Genomic DNA, 23634 nt, shown 5'->3' with positions numbered 1-23634 from the left:
CTATTAAAGACATATATAAATACATTCAATTTTGTTCTGTTGACCAGGGTTGTACAGTTCGCGGCCACATTCATTCAAGTAGTCTTATATCATGTGTCATAAACAAGAGCATCTCCAACTTACATATTATTTCTCCCCATTGCATCACACCTGATATTATAGGAGACTGAAGTTGTGACCAAACTTCTCCAGAAGCAGCCCCACCACTGCGTAGTACTCCAGCCCAGCTTGTTGGCCATCCTTACCTAGATTGTGTGAGCTCTGCACAGGTTTGTTGGCATTTCTTTGCAAAATTACGCTTACCCGAGCTGTGGAAAGCGCGATGTTTTACGTTCTCCTTGGCTTCTTGCCTGCCAGGGCAAAGGCCTCCAAAAGAGGGGCTACACAGGGGGAAAACTGAGTGTTGTGGTCTTCAACTCCCTGGGATGAGTGTGTGACAAGGAAGTTATTTTAAAGCACAAGTGAGGGGACTAGATACTGGCAGCTTACCACACGATCAGGACTGTTTCCTCCTGTAGCCTTCCTTCAATAGCAACTCTTACTCTGTTTTTGAAAAGTCCAGTTGCCTAATTTAAGGAGTGGATTCTGTGATTTGGGTCCTGTTTAGGCCCAAGCAGCCCAGAAGCCAAGTACCTTCAAAAATATGAATCGTAGTGACATCACCGCTCCTTTGCAGATTCAGGATTAAACATGCTTTCACTGGACTCATTGGAATACACCACTGTGTCATCAGGGCTGGAAGGACTGGACCCATTCCTACATATAAGTTACCGAGCATTGTGTCTGCATAAGACTGCACAAGTATGTGAAAACATCTCCTGCTGATAAATTGTTCCAGTGAACAGTTTAGCATTTTGGAACAAAAATGGACAATGGGAGATGGATTCTGTCAGATACTTCCCTTATCCCTGCAGTCTCCGGCATTGCACTTGCATTCTTTACGCAGACAGTTTTGCAAACACATGTAGGTGATATTTATTAGCTATCAGCACAAACAAACTCAGTTATCTTCCATTGTTTGGTGACAATACAATGCTAAAAGTACAATAAATGGCTATTTTAAGTGCTAAAATAGAAGCTACTAACAGTTTATGCTTTTTCTGCATGGTTTTACTGTTCTTTGAAGTTTTATGCAACTTCTGAAGATGATGTCTTGATTTATGACAATGGTTCATGACTTTTTTTTTTTTCTGCCATGGCAAAGTTCAAGTCTTTCAGGACATCCAGTAAAGGAAGAACTTCAAACAATAACAGGGGTTTCCAGAGGTATCAGCTCCTCATGTTTTCCAGTGGCACAAATTCAGGAGGCTCATTAACTACTTGAAGTGTACGTTTCAAGACTGCCTGAGCAGGTGAAAATACTCAAAAAGAGTCATTGATACCTGAAGTCTCACTGCAACTCACTAATGGAAAATTAAGATAAGCATGGAGAATTACAACTGGAGTCTAAAAAGACACCATACCCTCCCACAGTCCCTCTGTTGATTTGGGTAAAATGGATCTGCTCTGGGTTAACCATTTCAGAAGTCACATCCAAAAAGATTGTCGATGTCAACTCAAGAGATAAGGTATCTCTGATGCTTGGCTTGACAGTGTTCCAATATCAGTGAGGCTTTCTGAGAGAACAGTATTTTGCATCACTCAGTGGTCCTGTTACCCTCCTGAATCGATGGACAAGTATTGACCAGCTTCTCTGCAAACACGGCTTTCTCTCCAGCTACCTCCTGAAAAGTTATCAAACTTTTTCTGTTTAATGTTTTCAGCATGGCTCCAGGTTGATCCAGGACAGCAGATCCAGTGAAACATGGACCTACAATAGGTGGGGACAGAGCTGCAGCTGGGGAAAATCCTGATGGTAAGCTAACACAGCTATTAGAATTTAACAATTCCCTGTAATGTGGAGGCAGTACACTGTGTAGCATGCAAAAATCTGTATGTATTGTGTATTTATTTATTTCTATCCATTTGCTTACCTGCTCTAAAGAGACCTTTTCTATCCAGACTTTGAAGAATTTTCTTTAATTTACTATCAAATGCTGAAAAGCGCCAAGAAGAAAAACAAATTAAATCACTTACTTTTGTCTTTTCCAGTTTGTAAATGCACAGCAATGGCTAGGATACGTGAAGTTTGCTTCAATCAAAGATCTAAATTTGCTTAGATCAGGAAGCTTTTTTAAATTGTGTGTAGATCTTGCTCTTAGCTTCTTAATGAGTTCTAATCCATGACTTGGCAGGAAACTGATTTTCGTGCTTGAAATATCCCTTTAAGAAAACAGATGGAAATCTTGGTAAAAAGGAAATTTACTTCTGCTCAACAAGAGATATGTGTTTTAGACTGTCCTACTCATTCTCAGAGTAGTGGTTGGAAACAGATCACCTGGAAATCTACACTAAAAAGAGGATCCGGTGAAAAATTAGGTGCTCCTCCAGCAAACTGAACTAATATGCATTGCAAACAACAATCAAACGATGTTAGTCTGTGAGAAATAAAGAAAAAGGTCCCATAATGATCTGGGTAAGAATTAACAGGGGCATAAACCATTAGCGCCATATGATACTGGGTTTAGTAAATACCCAGTAAATGCAACAATCATCCCAAAATACTCTTACAGGATAAAAAAGGCTGATGAAATCGCAGTAGAAGTTTGCTGTATGATCATCACATCATGGGAAGGCTGTTGTGGAAAAAGCAATAAACACAAAGAAAGAAGCTCACATGGGGGTACAAATGTGAGGACAGGTTGAGTATATCAGGTTTTGTGCTCATTAGAAAGAAAAGAAGATTAAAGACAGACAGGGGTGACATTGTTCAGACTGTTAGCAACAAAAAAACCAAACCAACAAAACATTCCCAGAGGTTTAAAAAACAAATACAGCACAGACTGAAGCAAAGAATGGGACAAGATTACAGGAGGTTAGGAGAGGTGTATTTATGTGGAAGGCAATTACTGTGTTGGACAGGCTATCAGAGGCAGCGATGAAACCAGCACCCATGAATGTATTAAAGAGACCATTAGAGGGGCTTTTAAAAGGAAACACATTCTGCAAACACTAAATCTTGACTTGTGCCATGCAGGGAAGAAGGACCAAGTGTACTCCATCTCCAGGCTGAGATATTTGGGAATCCTTCCCCATAACTTCAGGGTATAACAGCTGGGGCAAAACGTCTCCAGCTTTCCCTCACTGGGGCACAAACTGTCCCTTGGATCATGACAGCATGAGAACACCCTTCTTTCTCTTAAAAGGTAAAAATGAACTGCACAAAATCACCCTGTCCTCCTCCCTTAGTCCTTTGTGCTCTTATGGGCTGAGACTGATCCAGGCTACAGTGTTTGCTGAGGCTGCTCTGCTCTTAATTCTCCAAGAAAAGACAGAATTTTTCCTTAATCGGGGAATTAAACTGACAATATTTGTAGTTTTCTCCATGCCCCCTTGAAGATACAGTTTTCAATTCATCTGTAACAATATGATGTCAGGACAATATGTTATTTGATCTCTATTACCCAACTGCACAAATTGTTTTTATTATCGTTTTAATACAGTAGAGTGGTGTCTTGTGAGGGGGAGACCAGGTTTTAGCAGCATGTAATGAAGTTTAGACAGTTGCTATGTACCATACACACATTTGCATCTCTGTTCTCTGGTTTAAGAAACAAAATTAATGCCAGGGAAGGGCTCTGTTTGAACTCCAGCCAAACCTAACAAATTCGCAGGCAGCTGATAAAGTGGTTTGTAAAATTGGTGTTGGGTAAAGATGATGTGTTCATGCTGTGCCTACATCCAGGCTCTGAAGGAATGTACCACCTTCAACAACTGGACCATGAACTGTGATAGCAGAGGAGCAAACACAGACTCCCCTTCACTGCCTTGACCTAGGGCCATAATTTCTACTGGAAGGGAAAATAGACCAGTGTATTCAAAAATACTATGAACTTCTGCAGGGCAGAATGAGAAGCCACACTTCTCACAGAGAGGGTTCTGAGGTCCTGGGTCTGTTTCTTACAGGAGCTGAAAACAGCAACCAATGAGAAATTTTAGGCTATCCATTTCTGACTTGGACACTTGAAGAGGTAATTAGGTTGCAATGAGCAGTCTCGATTTTCACATGGGCTGACTATTGCCCTTAATGCACTGCCTAATGAAAACTGTCACCCAGAGTATATGCTCACGAGCCAACAACTAAACAGCAGTTTTCTGCCTAAATCCACAGACAGCATCACTCATGGCATCATTAAGAGCATGTGAAACTTCATAATTCTGAAAAAGAACATGGAAAATGTTTTCTTTGTCTTGTTAGCTAAAAATCATTACCAAATCCAAACTGTTATTACAATGAGTGGAAATAATGAGCAAATATGAATAGGAATACCACTTGGACTTAAAAATAGCGAAAAGGTTACTGTGTCTCTCAAAATCTTTAAATAATTTCATAAATATTAAATTTTTTTCCCACAAAAATATTTTATTCTTATTTTAACAATTTTTCTTTTTATGTTAATTATTGCACATAAATAGAATTGAGTTAGGGAATTTGATTTGCAAACTCCTGCAGGGGTTTTTTGGTATGTCTGTGAGGGACAGTTATCAATAGATCACTGGCATGCCCCCAAACAGCAAACATAGACATTGTGAGGGTGGTTTAGTAACTTACTCCACTGAGTTACCACACACAGATCTCAGTGTAGAAGTTCTTTGGGATGTTGCTCTTTAGTTAGAGGCTTGATAAGTTAAATAATCATGATGAACAAGATCATAAAGTGGCAATAAGAAATCAAACCACAAGGCATCACCAATTGGAATATGTGTTCCTGTATTATTTCTGCTTGGCTGTTAGTCATCAGCCTTGACAGCAGCTGGTGCAGGAACAGGAAAATGAATCTGACTTCTCTTCCAATCACTTCCCTTTCCCACTGGGAGTCTCTGTTGGATTAGCAAAAATACTGACCAGCTGATGAGGTTTGAAAGGCACATACAGAAATGGTGGGAAATAGCTGCTGGAGTAGAAAGCAGAGGGCGGTAAAGCGGTTGGTGAGAATTTTCTCCGTGTATCTAAACTGATCTCTGGCTGCGCTTCAGGGACTCAGCTGTTGAGCTGGGGATCTACTGGAACTCTCCTGTAGCCCCCATAGGTGGGTTTCCCATAGGACATAGTCAGAGAACTAAGGACACCAGCAAAAGCTGGTGTAAGCCACTACAGCTCTGAGAGCAGCAGAAAACAATTAAATGAAACAATATGGCCGAAAACTGAAGCTATGAAACTCCAAGCTGGAAATACAGTGTATTTCTGTATAGAAGCAATATGTATAGGTGTGGGATTTATTAGCTGCTGGATTTACTTGCCTACTGTCAGCACTGAAATCTTTTAATTCAAAACTTGATGTCTATCCAAAAGAGATATTCTAATTCAGCTAAGAGCAGTAAGTCTGAGAGAGGAATTGATTTGTGAAACTCTGTAGTCTGTACAAGGGCTAAGATCGGTGCTTTCTGATTATTTGTGTTCCTTTCACATTATTTTAATACGCTGAATTATAAAATAGAAGTTGAAACTAATTGACTGTGGAACACTGGTTTAAGAAGGTCAAGAGTTAAACCTCCCGATGTTCATTCTAATAAAACATTGTGGTCTGCAACATGGATTTGATTGCAGCAAAACTATTTCTCCCAGCAAAGATATGATTATGGGTCAATCATTCCACAAGTGAAAGTGCATCCCTGGTGTACACTACGCTGATGGATGAGCAAGAAGGCTCTTCTTTCATGATCTCATCCAGGATAAAAAGGTAATTTCCCATCCATGGAATAGTGGATGTATTGGTAATGGAACAGAAAACTTTTTACACAAATAACTCAGTGTTAGAAATTGAACTATCAAATGAATCTCAACCACAGGCAAATCAATTTGATAAACATCCAGAATATGACTGTATCAGTTATAGCTTGCAAAGAAAATGCAGTTACTTTTTGCTACAGGAAACAATGATTTTCCTAAGAAACATCTCTGACATTACTGATGAAAAGATGCTCCACTGGCAGTCTTTTCCAAAGAATGAAGATGCTTTTAGGAAGTAAGGGAAGTAAAACAGAATACAGTAACCCATACCATAGCTCTTTATATCATAGGTGCACTGGCCATCACAATGTGGAAACAAAATGCCTTCAGAAGAGCTCTGGACTGAACTCAGGGTTAATCGGACATTTTTCTCCTTCCATTTTAGATTTTTAACCACTCTAACATCTGTGTAAAATCTTGCAAGAGCTCCAATGACCCCTTTCACTCTTTCTGGGTGACTTTTAGTCCTCTCTGGATAAGCGGGATAGATGGGAAGAAAGAAATGTTCTGACAAATGGGTGAGACAAAAAAGGGCTCCTACATCTCTGTTGCAGCTCTTACATGTTGTGGCTTGAGCTCAGGAAAACAAGCAGTTCTGCACAATCACAGGCATTTTCAGACCCCATGGCAAACCATGGTTTGAAATAATGGTAACTGAGATTCCTGAGCATCCTTCTGCTGAATTCTCTACTGCATTTTCTCTGCAAAAATAACCAAAAGCAAAAGTACTACTCTCTTACACAGTTTAATCAACCATGGAGAGGAATCTTAATCTAAATCTCTCACTCGAAATACTTCAAAAACTTGAGGACAAAGTGAAAACAAGGATCTAGACTGATTTTTTTTATTTTTTTTTAATATATTCAGAACTACATGTCTGGTTTTGAAGTTCAATGTTTGTGAGATGTTGAAATCCATACTGGCACTCGTATATTCTTCTCTGATCTTTTCTAGGTAGTCAATGAGAAAAGTATTGTCCAAATATTACTTACAAAACAACAGGTCCATTGGCTCCCTGGAAGACCTCATTTGGCAATTTTTCCAGGTTGTGATTATCACTTAGATTTCTGAAAAACACAATAGTTGTGCTGAAACAATCTAAGATAAAAAAAAATAAAAAATCTTGCAGCAGTTACTATCTTCTAATTATCACTTTTCAGAATAGTAAACAACAGAAATAGTTACAGCTCATCCAGATATGTTCCATTAAATGCATGATTCTCAATTTCCCGAATTCCATTTTTATTTAGCCATCTGCAATAGAGAAAAGAAAAAGAGAGCTGTGTTCTTATTCATGCTTCATGACTAAAATGTATGTAATTCAAAGCAGTGAAAGGAATCTCAAGCAAATAAAATTGTTAAATGGATATTAAAATGGTGAAATGTCTATGAATACTAGCTGGTAAGATCCCAATATTTGGACAAAGACTTAGGGGAGCACAGACACAAATAGGGCAGATGAGTGCTACCATCAGAGATGACAGCTAGAGTAAGTTTCTGAAGTAAGGACAGAGCTGGTGAAGATGCTGCACTGCTCATGGCTCCACTGGGAAGGCTGCAGAGGAGCTGGTGTGGCTGTTCCAGGTTAATCCCAAGAGGGGTGAGACCAGGATCTTTCCTGTTGGCGCTGTCAGTGCCGTTTAGTTTTACTGTTTAGCAAGACACTTTTGAAACTCCGAGCCATGGCTTAATCTTTGCCAGCTATTAGAGAAAAAAGACTGCTTTTGCCATGGTCTCACATGCTCAGCCAGGCAGGTGGAGGAGGGGGACTGACTGTACTGAGCCAGGCTGGAGGGCAGAAGAGGGGTGGCAGTGGTGCCAAACTGCTGTGGAAAGTGGGTGATTCCTGATGCGTCTGCTTCCTTGACAAATTACACTCCCTGCCTGCTCTGTTGCCCCAGTCCCACCTCCCCAGGCTTCTTCCCCCAAAAGGAGACACAGGTAATGAAATTGGGAATTGATGCTCCTGGGGCTTTCTGCCAAGTTTTTACTCCAGTGCATTACCTAATTAACGTTTAACGTCCTTCCCTCTGTCCCTTCACGGTCCTAAAAATTTACATTTGGGTCAGTTATATTTATCATCTTTATGGTGCAATCTTTCATCTCACTTTAAACGTCACTTTGCAGCTCACGCCCTCTCCAACAGGCAATGACAGGTCTGATTGATGGCAGAAATGGCCTGATTTAATTAAACTGTCAGCAAACTTGGACATTTTTTTCCTAACTCACTTTGAAAGCTGAGCATGCAAGTGACCCACTTATCTAAGGTCTGAGGTGGTGAACTAAGGTCAGCATGAAAATCAGTTAAGGGTCTGGCCGAAAGGATTACTCTTTTGACCATGACAGGCAGATGTACACAGCTCTGTGTTTATAATGTCTGTCAGGTCGGATCAGGAGAACTGTCACCGTCCCCTTCGCTTGCAAGCACTATTAGACATGAGTGAGCAGGCACAGAGGAGAGACATGTCCCTGCTTACAGCATTTAAACATTTATTATATTAAATTGATCCTATCCATTTGTAGCTGCCAGGCTGATATATATGTTTTTAATCACAGTATTAGCACTTAGCTGCATTCTCTTGCTGAACATGATGCTAATGCAATGAGATACTAAGGTCGTAAAAAAGAGTCACTGTTGCCATACAGGGTGGACTATGCACTCCTGTCACCTGTCTAATAGCACTGGAATAGTAAAAAGGGCAAAAAAAAATTTACCTAAATCCCAAGACCTCATTATAGTACTTATAGACAAGTTTTTCTTGAGACAAATTCTCTCCTCACTTCAACCAGCATTCTTACTGACTCCACTAAATCTTATATTAGCAACAGGTGACAATGGAGGAGAAGATCCAGAGCTTGGATATAGGGGCCTTTACTTACCATTTCATGGCTATAGTAGGCTTTTAAAACATGCTTTAAAATTCTCCCAGTTCAGGAGGTCACTGCCCCTGAGGTACCATTTACACACTATTTCAGGGCAGGAAAGACCTATCTTAGAGCCTATGCAGACCTGGTAACAAGGTGAATTTCTTCCATAAATTTCTAGCACATTATTATCATATGTATCCTCAGTTCCCATCTGAGCTGATCCCATGCATAGCATAAGTTCAGATGCAATCCGAATTACTGGCTTAAATAAGTTCAGAGCCCGCCACAGCTAAACCTATTAAAATTGTTTCTCTGTAGAATCTGGGGGTTCAATGGATTCTGGGTAATTTTAATCATCTTGACATGTCAGGTTTCACTAAATGATGTTCAACCAAAAGTTCCTGTTGCGTTGCTGTGATTTCAGTTTTGAATAGAAAATAAGCAAATATGGGTCTAAAATGAGCTAAGTTCACCACAGCACAAGGAAAACCTAATCAGGGACTCTCAAAGGGCACATGCAGGGCCTCTGTCCCAGAGCAGAACCACAGCAAAGTCAGGACATCACCTGACCAGGGTGGTGGTGGCCAGGTCTGCTTGCACAGCTCTTGCTGCTCTTGCACACACTGGTGGGTGCTGGGAGCCCATGGCAATGGGGCTGTTGAGGAGGCAGGGCAAAGCAGCTGGAAGTGGACATGATACATCACCAGGCCAATTTTGCTAACAAACCAGCAGCCTTAAGTCCTCAGAAAGGACTATCTTTCAATACCCAGTCAGTAATTCCAGCATAGTATCACAGAATAGTTTGGATCTGAAGGGACCTTAAAGATCACCTAGTTCCGAACTCCCTACTGTGGACAGGGACACCTTCCACTAGACCAGGTTGCTCAAAGTCCCATCCAACCATACCTTGAACACTTCCAGGGATGGGGCACACACAACTTTTTTGGGCAACCTGTTCCAGTGCCTCACCACCCTCACAGTAAAGAATTTCTTCCTGATATAGGCAATGAGACATTCTGGGGAGAAAAGAGAAGTCAATTCCATCTGCTCAAGTGGCAAAGAGAGGTCAAAGCACAGCAAAAATCTGGGATATGTATCTCATCCCTTAGTGGTATTATGGAAATACACAGTACTTGTTGGGCAGTGCTTTGAAAATACAAAGTCCCACCTGAGCAGCTAATATTATCATTACAGGAGAGAAGATGAACCAGTGTACTTGCAATGTCATTACTTGAATATATATTTGGGAAACCTTTGTGTATATGTGTCTGTGTGTCTGTATTTAAAACTTCAGAACTTGAAGTAGACAGAGGTTGTGCATAACTGATGGGGGAAAAGGAGAGATAAAGCTAAGTGACCTGCTACTGGCCTGTCTTCAATTATTGATGGTCTGACCTTGCTCCCACCAAAATCAACGTGAGCCCAATCAGTCAATTCAAATCTTGCTTGTCTGCTTCAGTATGTGAGGTAAACCACACACACAGAGGGGGAAATTTTTCCAGTCTGGCCACTGCGTAGGTGAAATGAAGGCAGCTTGTTAGCAAGGAAACAGTATGTTTTGATATACAGACAGAAAGGATCAAAGAAGCCAGCTAGTTCATTAAAATACATGACTGTTCAAGTCAAATGTAGAGTCATCTAACCATGCAGCTTGAAACTGCATTATGAACCAGCCTGTATCAATGCATTAACATTGCATACAAATATACCATATTTTCACAACATCTACATATGTTTTGTCCAAGTAATAAATGTCTTTGAATAGTATGTCTGCCTGTAAATATTTATGAGTCATGCCATCCTCTTGAACACAATTTGTATCACATGGACTGTTGCTGTAGGTGTTTAACCTTGGCATCAGTAATTACTAAATTTGCTCACTGCTGCGCTTTTAAAATAAAGAGTAGGACTAGAACACAACAAAAAACCCCCAAAACATTAATTTTTTCATGTCAGGAAAACAGAATACAGAGATCTCAGGGGCAGGGGAGAAATCTAAAACATCAAATTGAATTTGGAAGTGTATGAAATAGTGCTCAACTCCTGGTTTTGCTGACCCTGCTCTGGAAAAGAAATGAGGTAACAAGGAGAATAATGAATTTTCTATGTCTACTCACAGAATCACGCTTTCAGAACTCAGGCCCATGAATGAGTTTCTTTCAATTACTCGTATATTGATATTGTCTTGAATATCTCTGAAAAATAAAATACATTAGAAACTACACCTTTTTGTACTTCTGTGAGCCTTTCAATACAATATGCTGTTTCAAACACAGTATTTTCCCTTATATTCAATCTGAGGAAGTACTATAGGCTGAGGGTAATGATGTAAGTTTTCAAGACTTTTTTTTTTTGCAGAGCACAAATCTTCCTGATAAAAAAGGATGGAACAAAACCTTTCCAACACCCCCATACTTTCCTCCCAAACAGACTGAAGTCATTAAAATGCATAAAAGTGCAGGTCTATAACCCCGAGGTGGATGAAATAGTTCCTCCAGCAAACATACTACCCAGAAAATGCAATCTGAGGGGCTCTGAGGCCACCCCTTCTCACAGCCTCCCAGCCAGAAGAAGGAAAACCATTAGCCTTTTTGGCCTGATTCAGCAGGGTACCTACCAGCCCATGAATCATTCCCCTGCTGATGTCAACAGGGTTGCTTATAAGCTTTGTATATGCTTAAGAACTTAAGACACAGAGCCCTGCCAATGCAGTTGGTTGAACTGACAAGTAGGAATTTCCGCCTTTCCTCAGTTGTGGTTGATATAAAAAAAGGAACGTTCTGTTGCTGGCTCAAAATAGGCCTCAAAGAAGTTAAATAGTATTACTCATAATTTAGACTGGGGATATGGCTGTTTCCATGCTGTTCCTGTTGGAAAGCACAGAACGAAATTAATTGTCCGCAAAGCTTGAAATTAAGCGTGGTTCCAAAATTATCTCATGCAGCCACAACTCTTTATTAAGTGACACTTACAGAGAGGCTTCATTCTGCAAACTGAGGTCAGCAGAGGCAGGAATAGGGAGGGAGCAAGGCACCCATACAAGAAAACTGTATCCCTCTGCTAAGGATCTGCACGAGCCCTTTATAAATATCAATGTCCTATCCAAACCTATTGTTGTGACTTAAATATTGGCACAATTGAAGCCAATGGTAATTTTCCTTATTGACTCCAATGGGACCAGGGTTTGAACCAAGGCCTAGTTTGGGACTCAAATGGTATCAAGGTCTTCTTATTCTTACAGGAAAGTGAGGAGTTTCACCTGAAAAAAAACACCAAATAACTCCTGCTCTGCAGGACACAGTAATTCCACTCTAGTTAAGACTAGGGATACCAAGGGATACAGGTGGAAGGCTCTGATGCATTTGCTTGATGGTTTTGAGGAGTGAAGTTCTCAGAATTACCTATGTCAAGTGTATTACAGAAATAGATTTCTTGTCTTATATGTATGTATACTATATTCAGACATCTCTCTCTATGTTTTATATGCATTTTTCTTTATATTAATGGCTACAACTAAGACAATTGCAGGATTAATGTTTCTGCAGCTAGAAATCTTCCAATCTAATATCTGAAGATGCAGAACTTTGTATGTGAATTAACAATAAATCTTGTCCAAAAGAATGCTTTGAATTATACTAAGAACTGATTGAAAAATGCATGTCAAAATTTTTTTGGTGAAAAAAAAATCAGTCCTTTTCTGATACACATTTTTTAACAGAATAAAAGGTGCTTTAACAGAAAAATAGCTTGTTTTCACACAGAATTTTACACAAATATTTTTGTTCCCTCTTGGCACTTGAATTTTCTACAGAAAAAAATTTTCACTCTCTGGACGGTTTTACTGCAAGGGGAGAAAAAGGCATGGTAAAGATAATTCCCTGAGTTTAGAGTTTTTTTCTTTTTTTTTTTTTTTTCCTTTCTTCTGTGATGTGGCCACCTTTCATGGAACATGGCTCTGAGATCAGTGACTCTTCCCATGCTGGCCAGAAAACTGTCACCAGGTGGCAACAAGTTTCCACTGCCACCATCCTGATTTGGATTTCAACTTGTGAAAGAGCAGTAAAAGGCTGTTACTGTCCCCTGGGCCATCCAGACACATGCTCATAGTGTAGTTTAAGGAAGAGTGATCTGTAAAGTGCAAGTTACAAGGCTTTGTAGAAGGGAGACCTAGAGAGAACTGAGACCCTTGGAGCCACATTATCATCAATGCCTGCAAAATTACAGCCCAAAATGATACCGTGAAGCCAATAAATGAACGCAAGGGGAATCACGTCTTGAAAGGCTTTGTTGGAGCAGAAGAACTTTCAAAGGGAGCTTTTGAAAACTAAAAAGCAAACGTTCAAACTTACAGCAAAACTTTCTGGAAAGACTGAACCTTATGGACAGCAGGTAAAAACCGAAGGCCAGTATTTGATATTAACCTAAGGGGGGGAGAACAGACGAAGATTATTTGCTCTGCCACAGGAAAAAACTGATAACTTATAAAGAACACTCGACTTTTAAAATGGCAGCCACAAAAGACAGAGGTTAGCCAAAAAGTTGGGTTTGCCAATAGGAAACTTCACACTGTAATTTAAAAAGGTTTTTCTCCAAACTGCAAGCTGAATTCTGCCCCACTGAATTAAAAGGAGAAACCCTACCTTGGATAATTACACAGTCCCTCCTGATGATCTCAGGAAACTTTCCATATCAATTTCCCAACTGTATTCTAAGAAATCAACTGCACTGACACAGGATAATTATTTTCATAGTAGCTGTTTTAAGACAAAAGTATCAACTCAATTACCACAATTTTAACCTTCTACTCTAATAGAGGATACATTAATTCCATGGGAAATACCATTAATTCATGAAATCAGGAAAGAATTATGTCACTTTATTCCCCAGCACCTCTGACAGTGAGGAACCAAACACATGGCAACATTTCAGCAATTTGTGCAAGTGGAAATGGACCTGAGACTCTGTTCTTGACTACCTCCACCCTCCCACTGCACTGAGCATCACGACCTCTGCATTGCAGTTCCTGTCCGTGAAACACCATCCCAGAAATGCTGACTTTGAAGGATAACCCTCTGCCCACAGTCAGTGAGGACACATGGTCACAGGTATTCACAGAGATGTACCATGTTTAATTTAAGCAAATTTTGTTATCCAGAGCAGTAACAAGGGCAGGACCAACATGATATTGCCATGCAGCAGGAGATGACTGGTGACTGCTGATGGCTGGAAGGAGGGCTGAGTTCAGGAGGGAGGAGCTGGACCAGGCTGGACTCTGACCATCTGGGAGTTTTTCACAGACACCAAAAAGTCTCATGTTTGCTCCACTAAACAAAGAAAAAATTTGGTTTCTTGAAAGTTTAATTATATCTTTGTGGTTTTAATATATGAGATGGTAGAGAAGGTGACCTTCCACTGAGAATATTGGTTCTTTAAGGAATATATTGATAGTATATAGAAGGTATTTTTTATCCTGGCACTTAAAAAAAAATATTTTTTCATTAATAGATGTGACTTCTGTTTTTTTTTTTTTTCAGAATCATTCCTGAAATAGTTGAATTGTAACAGAAAGGACTGGCTGAGACTGGAAAAATGTAACATCATTCATCTGATGGTTTTTATGAACCTAGATTATTTCAGGAGAGTTGCAATCTTTCAGATTTCATAATCTGAACTGAAACTGAACGCCTGCATGTGACAACCAAATCCTACATTTGGGAACTCAGGATGACACATAGGTCCATAAAATAGTCATTCACTGGCATAAGTACTGCTCTGAGCTCCCTGAGATGGTATCTGGGTATCTTCAGATGCTGAAAAGCCAACTTTGATCTGTCTCATCTTATAACAGAAAGCAATACTTTACATGCAGGGAAAAATTAAAGTAGTATAGTGAATATTCAAGAAGCCAATTTGGGAAAGTTGCTGAAATGTCATGACTATTTCGTCTCAGGAGTCAGGATGGTCTGACTTTGCATTAGCTTAAAAAAAACAGCTGTCATATGTGACCAAGAAAGCTCTACAAAAATGCCTTTGAAAAACTATTACATACAGTTAAATAGAAAGCATGATTAATGAAGCAGGTGCATTACACAAGGCCCTTATTACTTGAAGCACTTCTGCACTTACACTTTATAAAAGGGGTTCACAAAAATAAATAGAAGCAATAGAAGAAGAATCTCTAACTCCTCCTTACAGTACTTTAAAATACATTCTTTAAATTACTGGAGATATACAAGATTTTAGTTGAAAGCTGCCTTTAATTTTAAATGAGTCATACATTAAAAATTGATGCAATTCTTTTAAAAGGCCCTTTTAAATACAAATCACGGCATGCATTTCCTTTAGTAGGTAAATGAAGAAGGAAAATGCCATCAAGTAGTGTGTGGCTATTGCAGGACAGAGGAAAAGACATCAGAAGCTTTCCCAAGAAAATGTCAGTCCTCATGGTGCAGCAATGAAAAGTGACAGTATTCTAACATATGCTATTCAAACACTGCTCCCAGTGGCAACTTCCTCCCAGCATATCAAAATTCCAAATTGGTTAGCAGGGCTTTCACCATACATGTGTGAAAAAAATATCCTCAATGCCTTGGGTTAAGTTCTGATCTTTCCAGTATTTCCAAAGTGTTCAGGGCTCAATTTTCACTGGTGTCAACTGAGCAGCATGAGATGAAGAAGAAAGCATCTTTGTCAAATCATTACATATTGAAGTAAATCTACAGGTGGCACAAGGCACTTGATTGCACAGAAGTGCGGAATGGTGATTAGGAGCAGGAGAGGATGTTCTTTTAATTAAATGCAGTAGAAGAACTAAAAAAATATTTAGCTAGACTGCAGCCTAGATCTTCCCTGTCTTTTTATTCAACCAGCAAATCTCCAGAGGCCTTTAAGTGGATAATCTTTTTAGAATGCAGATAATACAATTTACTGAATATCTTTCCTGCAGGACAGCTTTGTCAATATATTTACCATATAATGTATACCTCCTTAGTAGCCTCACTTTAAACAAGTGTCCTCTTTAATCTGTGTTACAACTGAGTCCCCCCTTGCCATGCATAAACAGCTTTGTAAGAACCTATTTTTTTTTCAGGCGGCTGATGGCTGCTTTCCAAAGCATTAATTGTCTTTCTGAAAAGGCTTACCGGAGTCAGCACTTAAGAAAACACAGCACCACGATCAGCAGAGGAAAAAAAACTTTCCGAAACTAATTCCTGGAAGATTCTGGTTGCTTATCTCCAGATATAGCAACACGTCTGCTCTTTTTTATGCCAAATTGTAGGAGCTGTTCTGACAAATCTGGGAACACAGTTTACCTCATCAATTTACTGTGGGTATTTGCTAAATTGCAAACTCAAGGTAGGCAGAGATAAATACAACATCACTCAGGAAGCATTATTTTTGTGTCTCTTAATCACACTGGTTACTTCATGCTGCATATGAGCCTGATTCCAGCAAGACATTCCTCTGACTCTCATACCCCAGGCTTCTTAAATCTGTAATATCCACTTCTGGTGGAAGGTCTTTAACCATGAAGCTGCCATGCAAAAGGGAGGAATGGAGCTTCACTTCTCTTTTTTGAAGAGTCAACTCCATGCAAAGGATCAGTAATTGTGTGGACTTTGCTGCATCTGCAGCAAGCACAGGTTTGGGTTTAGGAAGCGTGTCAGATACACGTGTGTCAGATCCTCCATGAAATAAGACCAGGCAGGTACAAGCAGCTGCAAGACTTTGGAGGGTTCTGCAAAAGGGCTCTGCTCCCTTTGCAGACAAAACACATGCCTTGGCGACCTACATTTCCTCTCCACCCCATCAACTCAGCTGTATGGTCTCAAAATTCACCTGAAAGGAGTGTTGCATTTAAGTCTTTCTGTTGTAAACTGAGATTGCTTAATACAGAACGTCAATGTCTCTCTAAAAAAGAACCAAAGGACACAGATTACATATGAGAACTAATTTTGGAAAGAAAATGGGTTTGAAAAGCCATCACTACATTATTAAACAGACAATGCTACAGGTCTCCTTAATGAGAGCCAGATAAATAATCTTGTACCAATGAAAAGGTCAGTAAGTTACCATTTTGAAGCAGTCTGTCCCTCTGGCATATACCCTAGAAGACCAATTAGCAATTCTCTTTACTCCTTCTAAAAGACTGGTGAGAAAGTTAAAGTTGTGTGTTTCTAGAAGGTTTAGGCTATTCAGCATAGCATTTTTTCAGTATTTTTCTCTTCTTAGTGTTTTTGCCATACTAGTAATGATGAGGTGCAGGAGACAAAGGGAGTGGGGTGAGCAGGAAATGTATTTGTACCCAAGGTGACAGAGATAAAAGCATATTAATGTTCAACAGCTGGTGGCTGTAACAAGCCCATGAAGCTGATGAGAGGATGACAATGCTATCCTGAGCTTCTTGCCTGTCCATAAATAAGGCCTAGTGGCTATACAATTATTTTTGAAGAAGCACAGAGAAAGCCTTGCAAGCAACGCAAGGAACTGATGGGCTGTGGTACTTGGGCTCAGTCTTGGCACTAAGAATGATTAGTTTTAGTCTCTGTGTTTTTATATGAAAACTGTCAGTAAATATATACTTTTCTGGAAGATTTTTCCCAGTTGTGTTTTGACAGTTCTCTCACAGTCGCAGCACTGTGTAAGGAATCAGACCATGTGTCTTGTACCCTGCCAGACAGACATCATAGCTGGACACTTCAGAAGAATCACAATGATCCAACAATGGGCAGGTACTCAAGTCTTCGTGCTTTGTCATGCTGGTTGCAACTGGGTCTGACTATACCTCCTTACATGGTCAGACAGAATCTCCTAATCTGTTTTATGACAAGATATTGATGAAATCATGTCCTACTCCTAACTTCCAGCAATTAATGTGAAAATTAGGCTGTAACATACAAGGGTTTACAAGTTTTCTTTCATGGCCTTAAAATTTTTATCATTTCTGCAATAGCTGTTGATGGCTTTTCTATCCACATAGATGCTTAACTCGTTTCTGAATTATTTTAAATTATAGTCCCACACGTTTACAATCTTTTACTTCTGCATTGTATAAAAACCCCAGCCAACCACCACAAAAAAACCCAACTCAAACCAAAACAAAAACTAACTGAACTGAAAAATCATCAATCCATTTACTCCCTCAGCATCTTGCCTTGTATTTTCACTAACTGACCCTTCCTTGCGTGTCATAGGAAGGTGACTACAAGGACTGAGTTACCTTTACCAGATGCTGTTTTACAGCCTTCCATCAAGGTTTCTACTTTCTCATTAAATTAACTATCCTATTCTTTCAAACAGTAAAGCTTTCTGCCTTTTCAGTTTCTAAAAGGGCAAGCACTAGTGAGTGAAACCAGGGGATGGAGAAAATGGCAGACTTTCCTACAGAAATGTGCCAAGAGAGAACATGAAGGTGTGGCTGTAGAAAGAGAGAGTGATCTGAGCATGATGTAACTCAGCATCACACCTGGGCCCACTGCTACCTAGAAGGCTCCAAAAGGGACTTTGTGTCCTGCTCCTGGTCCCTGTGGTGAAAAATGATGTAGCTCCACCGAAGCCAGCAGTGTTGCACTGATTTCTATGCCCAGAACAGCTTCCACAAATTAGCACAACACCTACATTCATCTGCTCAGAAGCTCTGGGCCATGAAGCCTGCATCTTTTGTACTGTTTATAGTCATAGAAGACTGGGGGGTTTTGCCTCCTAAAAGGCAGGCACAGCAGGAATGCAGCATAAATACATTAGTGGAGTAAACACCAAAGATGAATTTTCTGAGCATAAATTAGAGAAAAGCTTTGGCATGAGAATGAATGTGAATTAAGTGGTCATGTATAAAATTAAAGGAAATGTTTTAGTCACCAAATCATTGAGTTTCTGGAAAAGCCTCTTCCAGAAAAAAGAAGAAAGCAGGGAACAGTGAAGAGCATCAAGAATGTCAATAAATAGCACTTAATTATTGGGATATATGAAGTGGATCCAGGACAAAATAGAATACAGTAGTGTGGAGAGTCTCTTCCAGCCCTGTATGCCCACAAGAGAAAAAAGCTTAAAATCTACTCAAAATACATTTCCCTCTGATAACAGCTAGCAAGTAAAGCTAGTTAAAGAGAAGAGGGGAATGGACAGGCAGACAAGCAATCCTCTGTATTTTTAATCTGTTGCTTCTGTAGGCCATAGTATTGCTGCTGCAGCTGAATTTTTATACAGGTAGAATCTCTGAATATTTGAGTCAATGTGTATGGGAGTGTGGAATAACAAATGTTCAGAAGAGGCAACATCCACTAAAGTCAAGAGAAAAACTTTCACTACTTCAGGTATTTAAGGAGGGAATTTACCTTCTCCTCACAAGCTATGATTTCTGTGTCCCACATTTAAACAACCACTGAGATTAGTGTGTTCATTAGTGTGTTCACATTTTTTCTTCTTCAATTTTGTATGACAGAAATGTATTCTCATTCTTCCTACTCATCTGTACATCCAACAACTGTACTACCCATAGCAGCTTGCTCTGGGCATTTTACATGGAACAAACAAATGCTGTGGTTTTGTTCATAGGTGGATGGAGCTACCCAAAGGCAGTGGTCAGTGCTAAATGACTCAGGCTTGAAATGAGATGAAATAGGCATATGATTTCTCCTCATGAAAATGCAAACTTAAAGCTTTATTTCCCTACTGTCAAGAGAAAAATCTGTGTTTCAGTTATGCACACAGAAAAGTTAATCAAGGTGCCTGATGAATTTGGTAAAACAGAAATCAGTCAAAATTCTGGGGAGAGCGACAATCCTAGTACAACTCTAATCACATATTCTGGTTCAATGAGGGTTTAAACTATAGTGGTTCGTGTAGTGCTAAATGCACCTTATCTCCCAAAGTCCAAATCTTAAATCTCAAATCTTATAGTACAAATTCAAAGCAATGCCTCTTGGCATTTTTGAGCCCAGAACCTGTCAGATACTAGTGATTTTCGAAGACTTGATGTACTCATTACCTTACTGGGAGCTATGCTTATTAGACCACTGACCTGATTTCATACTTCTAAGCAGACAATTAAACACTTATTTTTATGTACTGAAATGTAGAAGTCATGACCAGGCTTCTTAGATGAGTAAGGAAAATAAAGCTTCTTGTATGAGTAAAGTTTCTTGTGTGAGTCAGGAAAATATGAAGGGGTGTATGTGGTCAGGTGGACAGCCATACAAAAGTTAAGTTGATATCCTGCTGGGTGCATATGCCTTTGGTCACCAAACAGCACCACTTAAGCTGTTTAAGCTATGACCATTAAAAACCATTACTATTAAATGGAGTTCATTGGACTTCACTGGGGTTTCAATGCAGAGGAGAGATTATTAGTCATGTTAAAAACATGCACCAAAAGCTGTGAAAATATATTTGAGTAACAGTTTATTTTAAGGATGCATTCAATTAGCACTGAATTTTGATGGCAACCCCATGGAAGCAGATGTGGCAACCGCAGTTGTGCAAATGACTCAGTGAGGCTGGTTGATGAAATAAAGCTATACTATACATCAATATGTTTGTATTTTAGGGATTTAATCATTTCACATCAAGCATTAATGAAAACTGCTACTACAGCACTGCCTTTGTTAAAGAAATAGGGATTTGAATGCTTAAGACCATGTGTATGACACATAACAGAAGGCAGTAACATGGCAAAGACAGATGAGAGATATTTTTTGTCCCAAAGCTCTCGGGAGGAATTTCAACTTTAATCTGTTTCTATAGACATAAAGTGGTCCAGCTCCTCTTCTCATCACTCAGTTCCAACCTGTTGCTTAGAAAGGCTCGAGGAATTTGTGTGTGGGACTACTCCTTGGAACCTATTCGGCTTTTCTGAGGACTGCAGACATGAAAATGTGGGTTGACAATATGCAACTAGCAGCAAGGAAAGAGCATTATCCTGTCTTATCACCGAAAGTGCTCAGCACAGAAACATGTGTGCCATTCAAAGTGACCATAGTACTTGCAAGGAGCAAAAGATCTTACAAATATCTGAGGCTTGGAAGGTGTTGGAAGGCATCTGCATCAATGTACACAAGGTTGTTGGCTTTCTCAATTCTTCTGCAAAGAGGAAATGAAACATCAGAGAAAATATATCAATACATTGTTGTTAAAATTGTGTTTGTCCTGTGATGTAGTGGAATTATATGCCGAGATTTTCTTTTTGACCTGAGAAGATCTGCATGATTTCAAAGAGCAGCCTACCACAGACTGGCAGACCCCACCACTGTTTGATACTGGCAGTGATCTGAAGATAAGTTTTAGGTTGATCAGGTAAAAAAAAAAAAGACAGTTCAATAAGAAGATGGAAAAGACAAAGGCGGATTTCAAATGCTCCTATATCGCTATGAATTCTTCTGTGCTTACCTGAACCAAACTGCAAAACCTTTGATATGCCTATAATGAATCTTTATAATTGTCTCCTGTGCATTTAGATTGCTCATTACTTACATTTCATGTAGTTTGGGAAGGTCGGAAAACGCATTTGCTTCTATGACCTCCAAGGCATCATTCTGTGAGATCTCTCTGAAAAATAATTTAGAAGTCAAGATATTTCAAGCCATGGTGAAGCAGAGAATGGACAAGTGAAAAATTCAATAGGAATTTATTTTTTAAACCCAAGCTAGATATCAGATAACAAAACAGACCCCAGAAACACTGCTGAGTACTGCCATGTCAAAAAACAATATTCAGGAATGGACATCGTCTGATACTGAAGTTTGTATCTGTAGTGGCAGCCCTGCACCTCCTGCTGCCACCATTCCCTGTGCATTAGAAATCAGGTCCCATCCACCATGGGCCTCTGGATCTCTGAAATTACAAAATACTAATAGAAATTTAAGGAAACCTTTCAGCTCAGCGAAGAAAATAGGGGATGAAGGTGACTGAAATAAAGACAGCTAAAAAGTTCCCAAGAAATATGACACAACTTCAGGAATAGGACACTGCTGTCTAGACCCAATATGAAGTACAGAGATTAAATCTAAGCCATGAGCAGATGTGCCCTTATTAACAGGAGCTGGAGACCACAGACATGAAGAATTCTTTCACACCTTGGAGAAAAAACTATTTGATCTCATCTGTACAGAGTTAATGCCCACTCACAGTCGCAGAACTGCAGATTATAAATGGTCAGTTTACTGCTATCAACACACTAGAATGCATCTCCTGCTAGTCCAGAGTACACATTTCTTTGCTTCCTTAATCTGCGGGATGGCAAAGAGAGGTCTCAGGCTCTGATGTAATTTAGAGCTCAGGAGCTCTCCTGGTGAACCAGGAGAACTGGGCATTACTTCAGTGCAACCTGTCCCAGTTACATCCCTTATGCTGGCACTGACCAGGAAGGTCAAAGTAAAGACAGCTATGCCAGAAGATTCCCCACTGCTGTTTTTTTGGAAATGGTGCAAAAATGCTATTTTCCCAGGTTGAGGTCAGCTGCAGGAAGTAAAATTTGTAATACAGATGTAATTTAGTGGTGGTGTGATGGCCTCCTGAATTTTAATGGCAAGGTAACTGTGCACATCTTAGGAATGAAACCTTGGATAAATAGTAAGATTGCAAACTGGACGACACTTGTTCCTGGATATCTTGTTCTTTCGAAATGATGATGGTTGCAAATAGATTCAAATAGACCTGAGGTAAAACAATAGATTGTAATGTCAAGTGCACGGTCAAAAAATAATCACAAAAATTATTATGAGGATATAAAAAGTATTCTACTCCCTTCTAAGTAACAACTGAACCATACCTGGCAAATTACTGGCCCATTTAAGACAAACAAAAACCTTGTAAAAGAAGATAAGCTTTTCATCTGACCTGTTCCATTTTAAAACATCTCAGTGGTTTAATATTTTAGTTTAATAATATTTTTTTAGTTTAATAAGAAACTTTCCCTCCTATTTCCTCAAGTTTTTTTTAAGGAAGAAATCAATCTCTTTTCTGCTCCAGGAGCTCTAAACTGACTGGAGAATAAAATAATAAAAGTACATGAGGACTGATAATAGGTGCTTGGTAGGGTGCAGTGAGAATGAATTTGTTTAGCAGTGCTGAACCACCGCTCACATGTGCATATGTTCCTCTTTATTATTTAATTTTCAGCAGCAACAAAATGCTTCAACTGAGACAGGGATTGCTTCACACCATGCGAGGTACACAGCCATTGCAAGGGATATCTCAAAGACTTTTTATTATCTTCCTGTTTTCTTTAAAAATAATGCATTATAAAATATTTGTAGGAATATCTAGAAGAATAGAATAGAAGCATTCACCCCCTAGGATGTATTGATATGGCAGTACACAATTCACTTGCCTAACTACAGTCTAGAAGATGTAACAACATGGCAGGTGTCTTGCACTTTTAAGAATTGTTTTGGTTTTGCTTGTGCTCTTTTTGGGTGGTCAGCAGTATGTTTGCCATTCCTCACTATCCAAAAAATCAGTTGTCTTGAAAAAAAAGAAAACCATCAGAAAAAGTAGAACATTTGATGCTAACAAATTCACTTAGCCAGAAGAGATTTCACGCCACTAAGCAGTTCAGGGAAAAATGTTGCAGATTTGTTGGCCTTATACAGGGAAAAAGAGGTTATTAAGAAACCATAATACAGCAGTGACCTCACCCAGCAGATAGTGCTGTTGAGGGTAATAATTTTTTATGATCCAATCTGCTATCTAACTTTGGAACAACTTGGATGACATATCTCTTTTAATGGACTGCTTAAAAATGAATGTTTCTGCATCAGGAGAGTGTGTCGGCTTCCTAAGAGTTGGACAGGTTATTGGCTTTGTTTCTGTTCAAGAAATGGAAGATACAGATCTGATTAAGGTAGGGCACAAGCAGGCCATGACACTTTGCAAGGCTTGGAGAATGCATGGTTAAGGAAAAGAATGAAGAGAGTTAGGAAGATAGGAACCTCTAAACT

At 39.5% G+C, this 23634-nt stretch overlaps 1 protein-coding gene across 1 annotated transcript in view; it reads right to left on the bottom strand.

Moving 5' to 3' along the window:
- Positions 1–23634, bottom strand: part of LOC103767611 (follicle-stimulating hormone receptor) — an 85238-nt gene that overhangs the window by 5625 nt on the left and 55979 nt on the right. The window contains exons 3-9 of the mRNA XM_008934785.2: positions 21167–21241; positions 20702–20776; positions 13048–13119; positions 10816–10893; positions 7016–7084; positions 6823–6897; positions 2077–2262 (exon numbers count right to left, since the gene is read on the bottom strand). Of these exons, the coding sequence (XP_008933033.2) occupies positions 2077–2262; positions 6823–6897; positions 7016–7084; positions 10816–10893; positions 13048–13119; positions 20702–20776; positions 21167–21241 (630 nt within the window). The remainder of the gene's footprint in view (positions 1–2076; positions 2263–6822; positions 6898–7015; positions 7085–10815; positions 10894–13047; positions 13120–20701; positions 20777–21166; positions 21242–23634) is intronic.

This window comes from Manacus vitellinus, unplaced genomic scaffold (genome assembly GCF_001715985.3).
Source record: "Manacus vitellinus isolate BGI_N305 unplaced genomic scaffold, ASM171598v3 scaffold_8_pilon, whole genome shotgun sequence".
Classification (NCBI taxonomy): Eukaryota; Metazoa; Chordata; class Aves; order Passeriformes; family Pipridae; genus Manacus; species Manacus vitellinus.
Note: the sequence above shows the minus strand (reverse complement) of the source record. Positions and strands in the feature narration are given on the sequence as shown.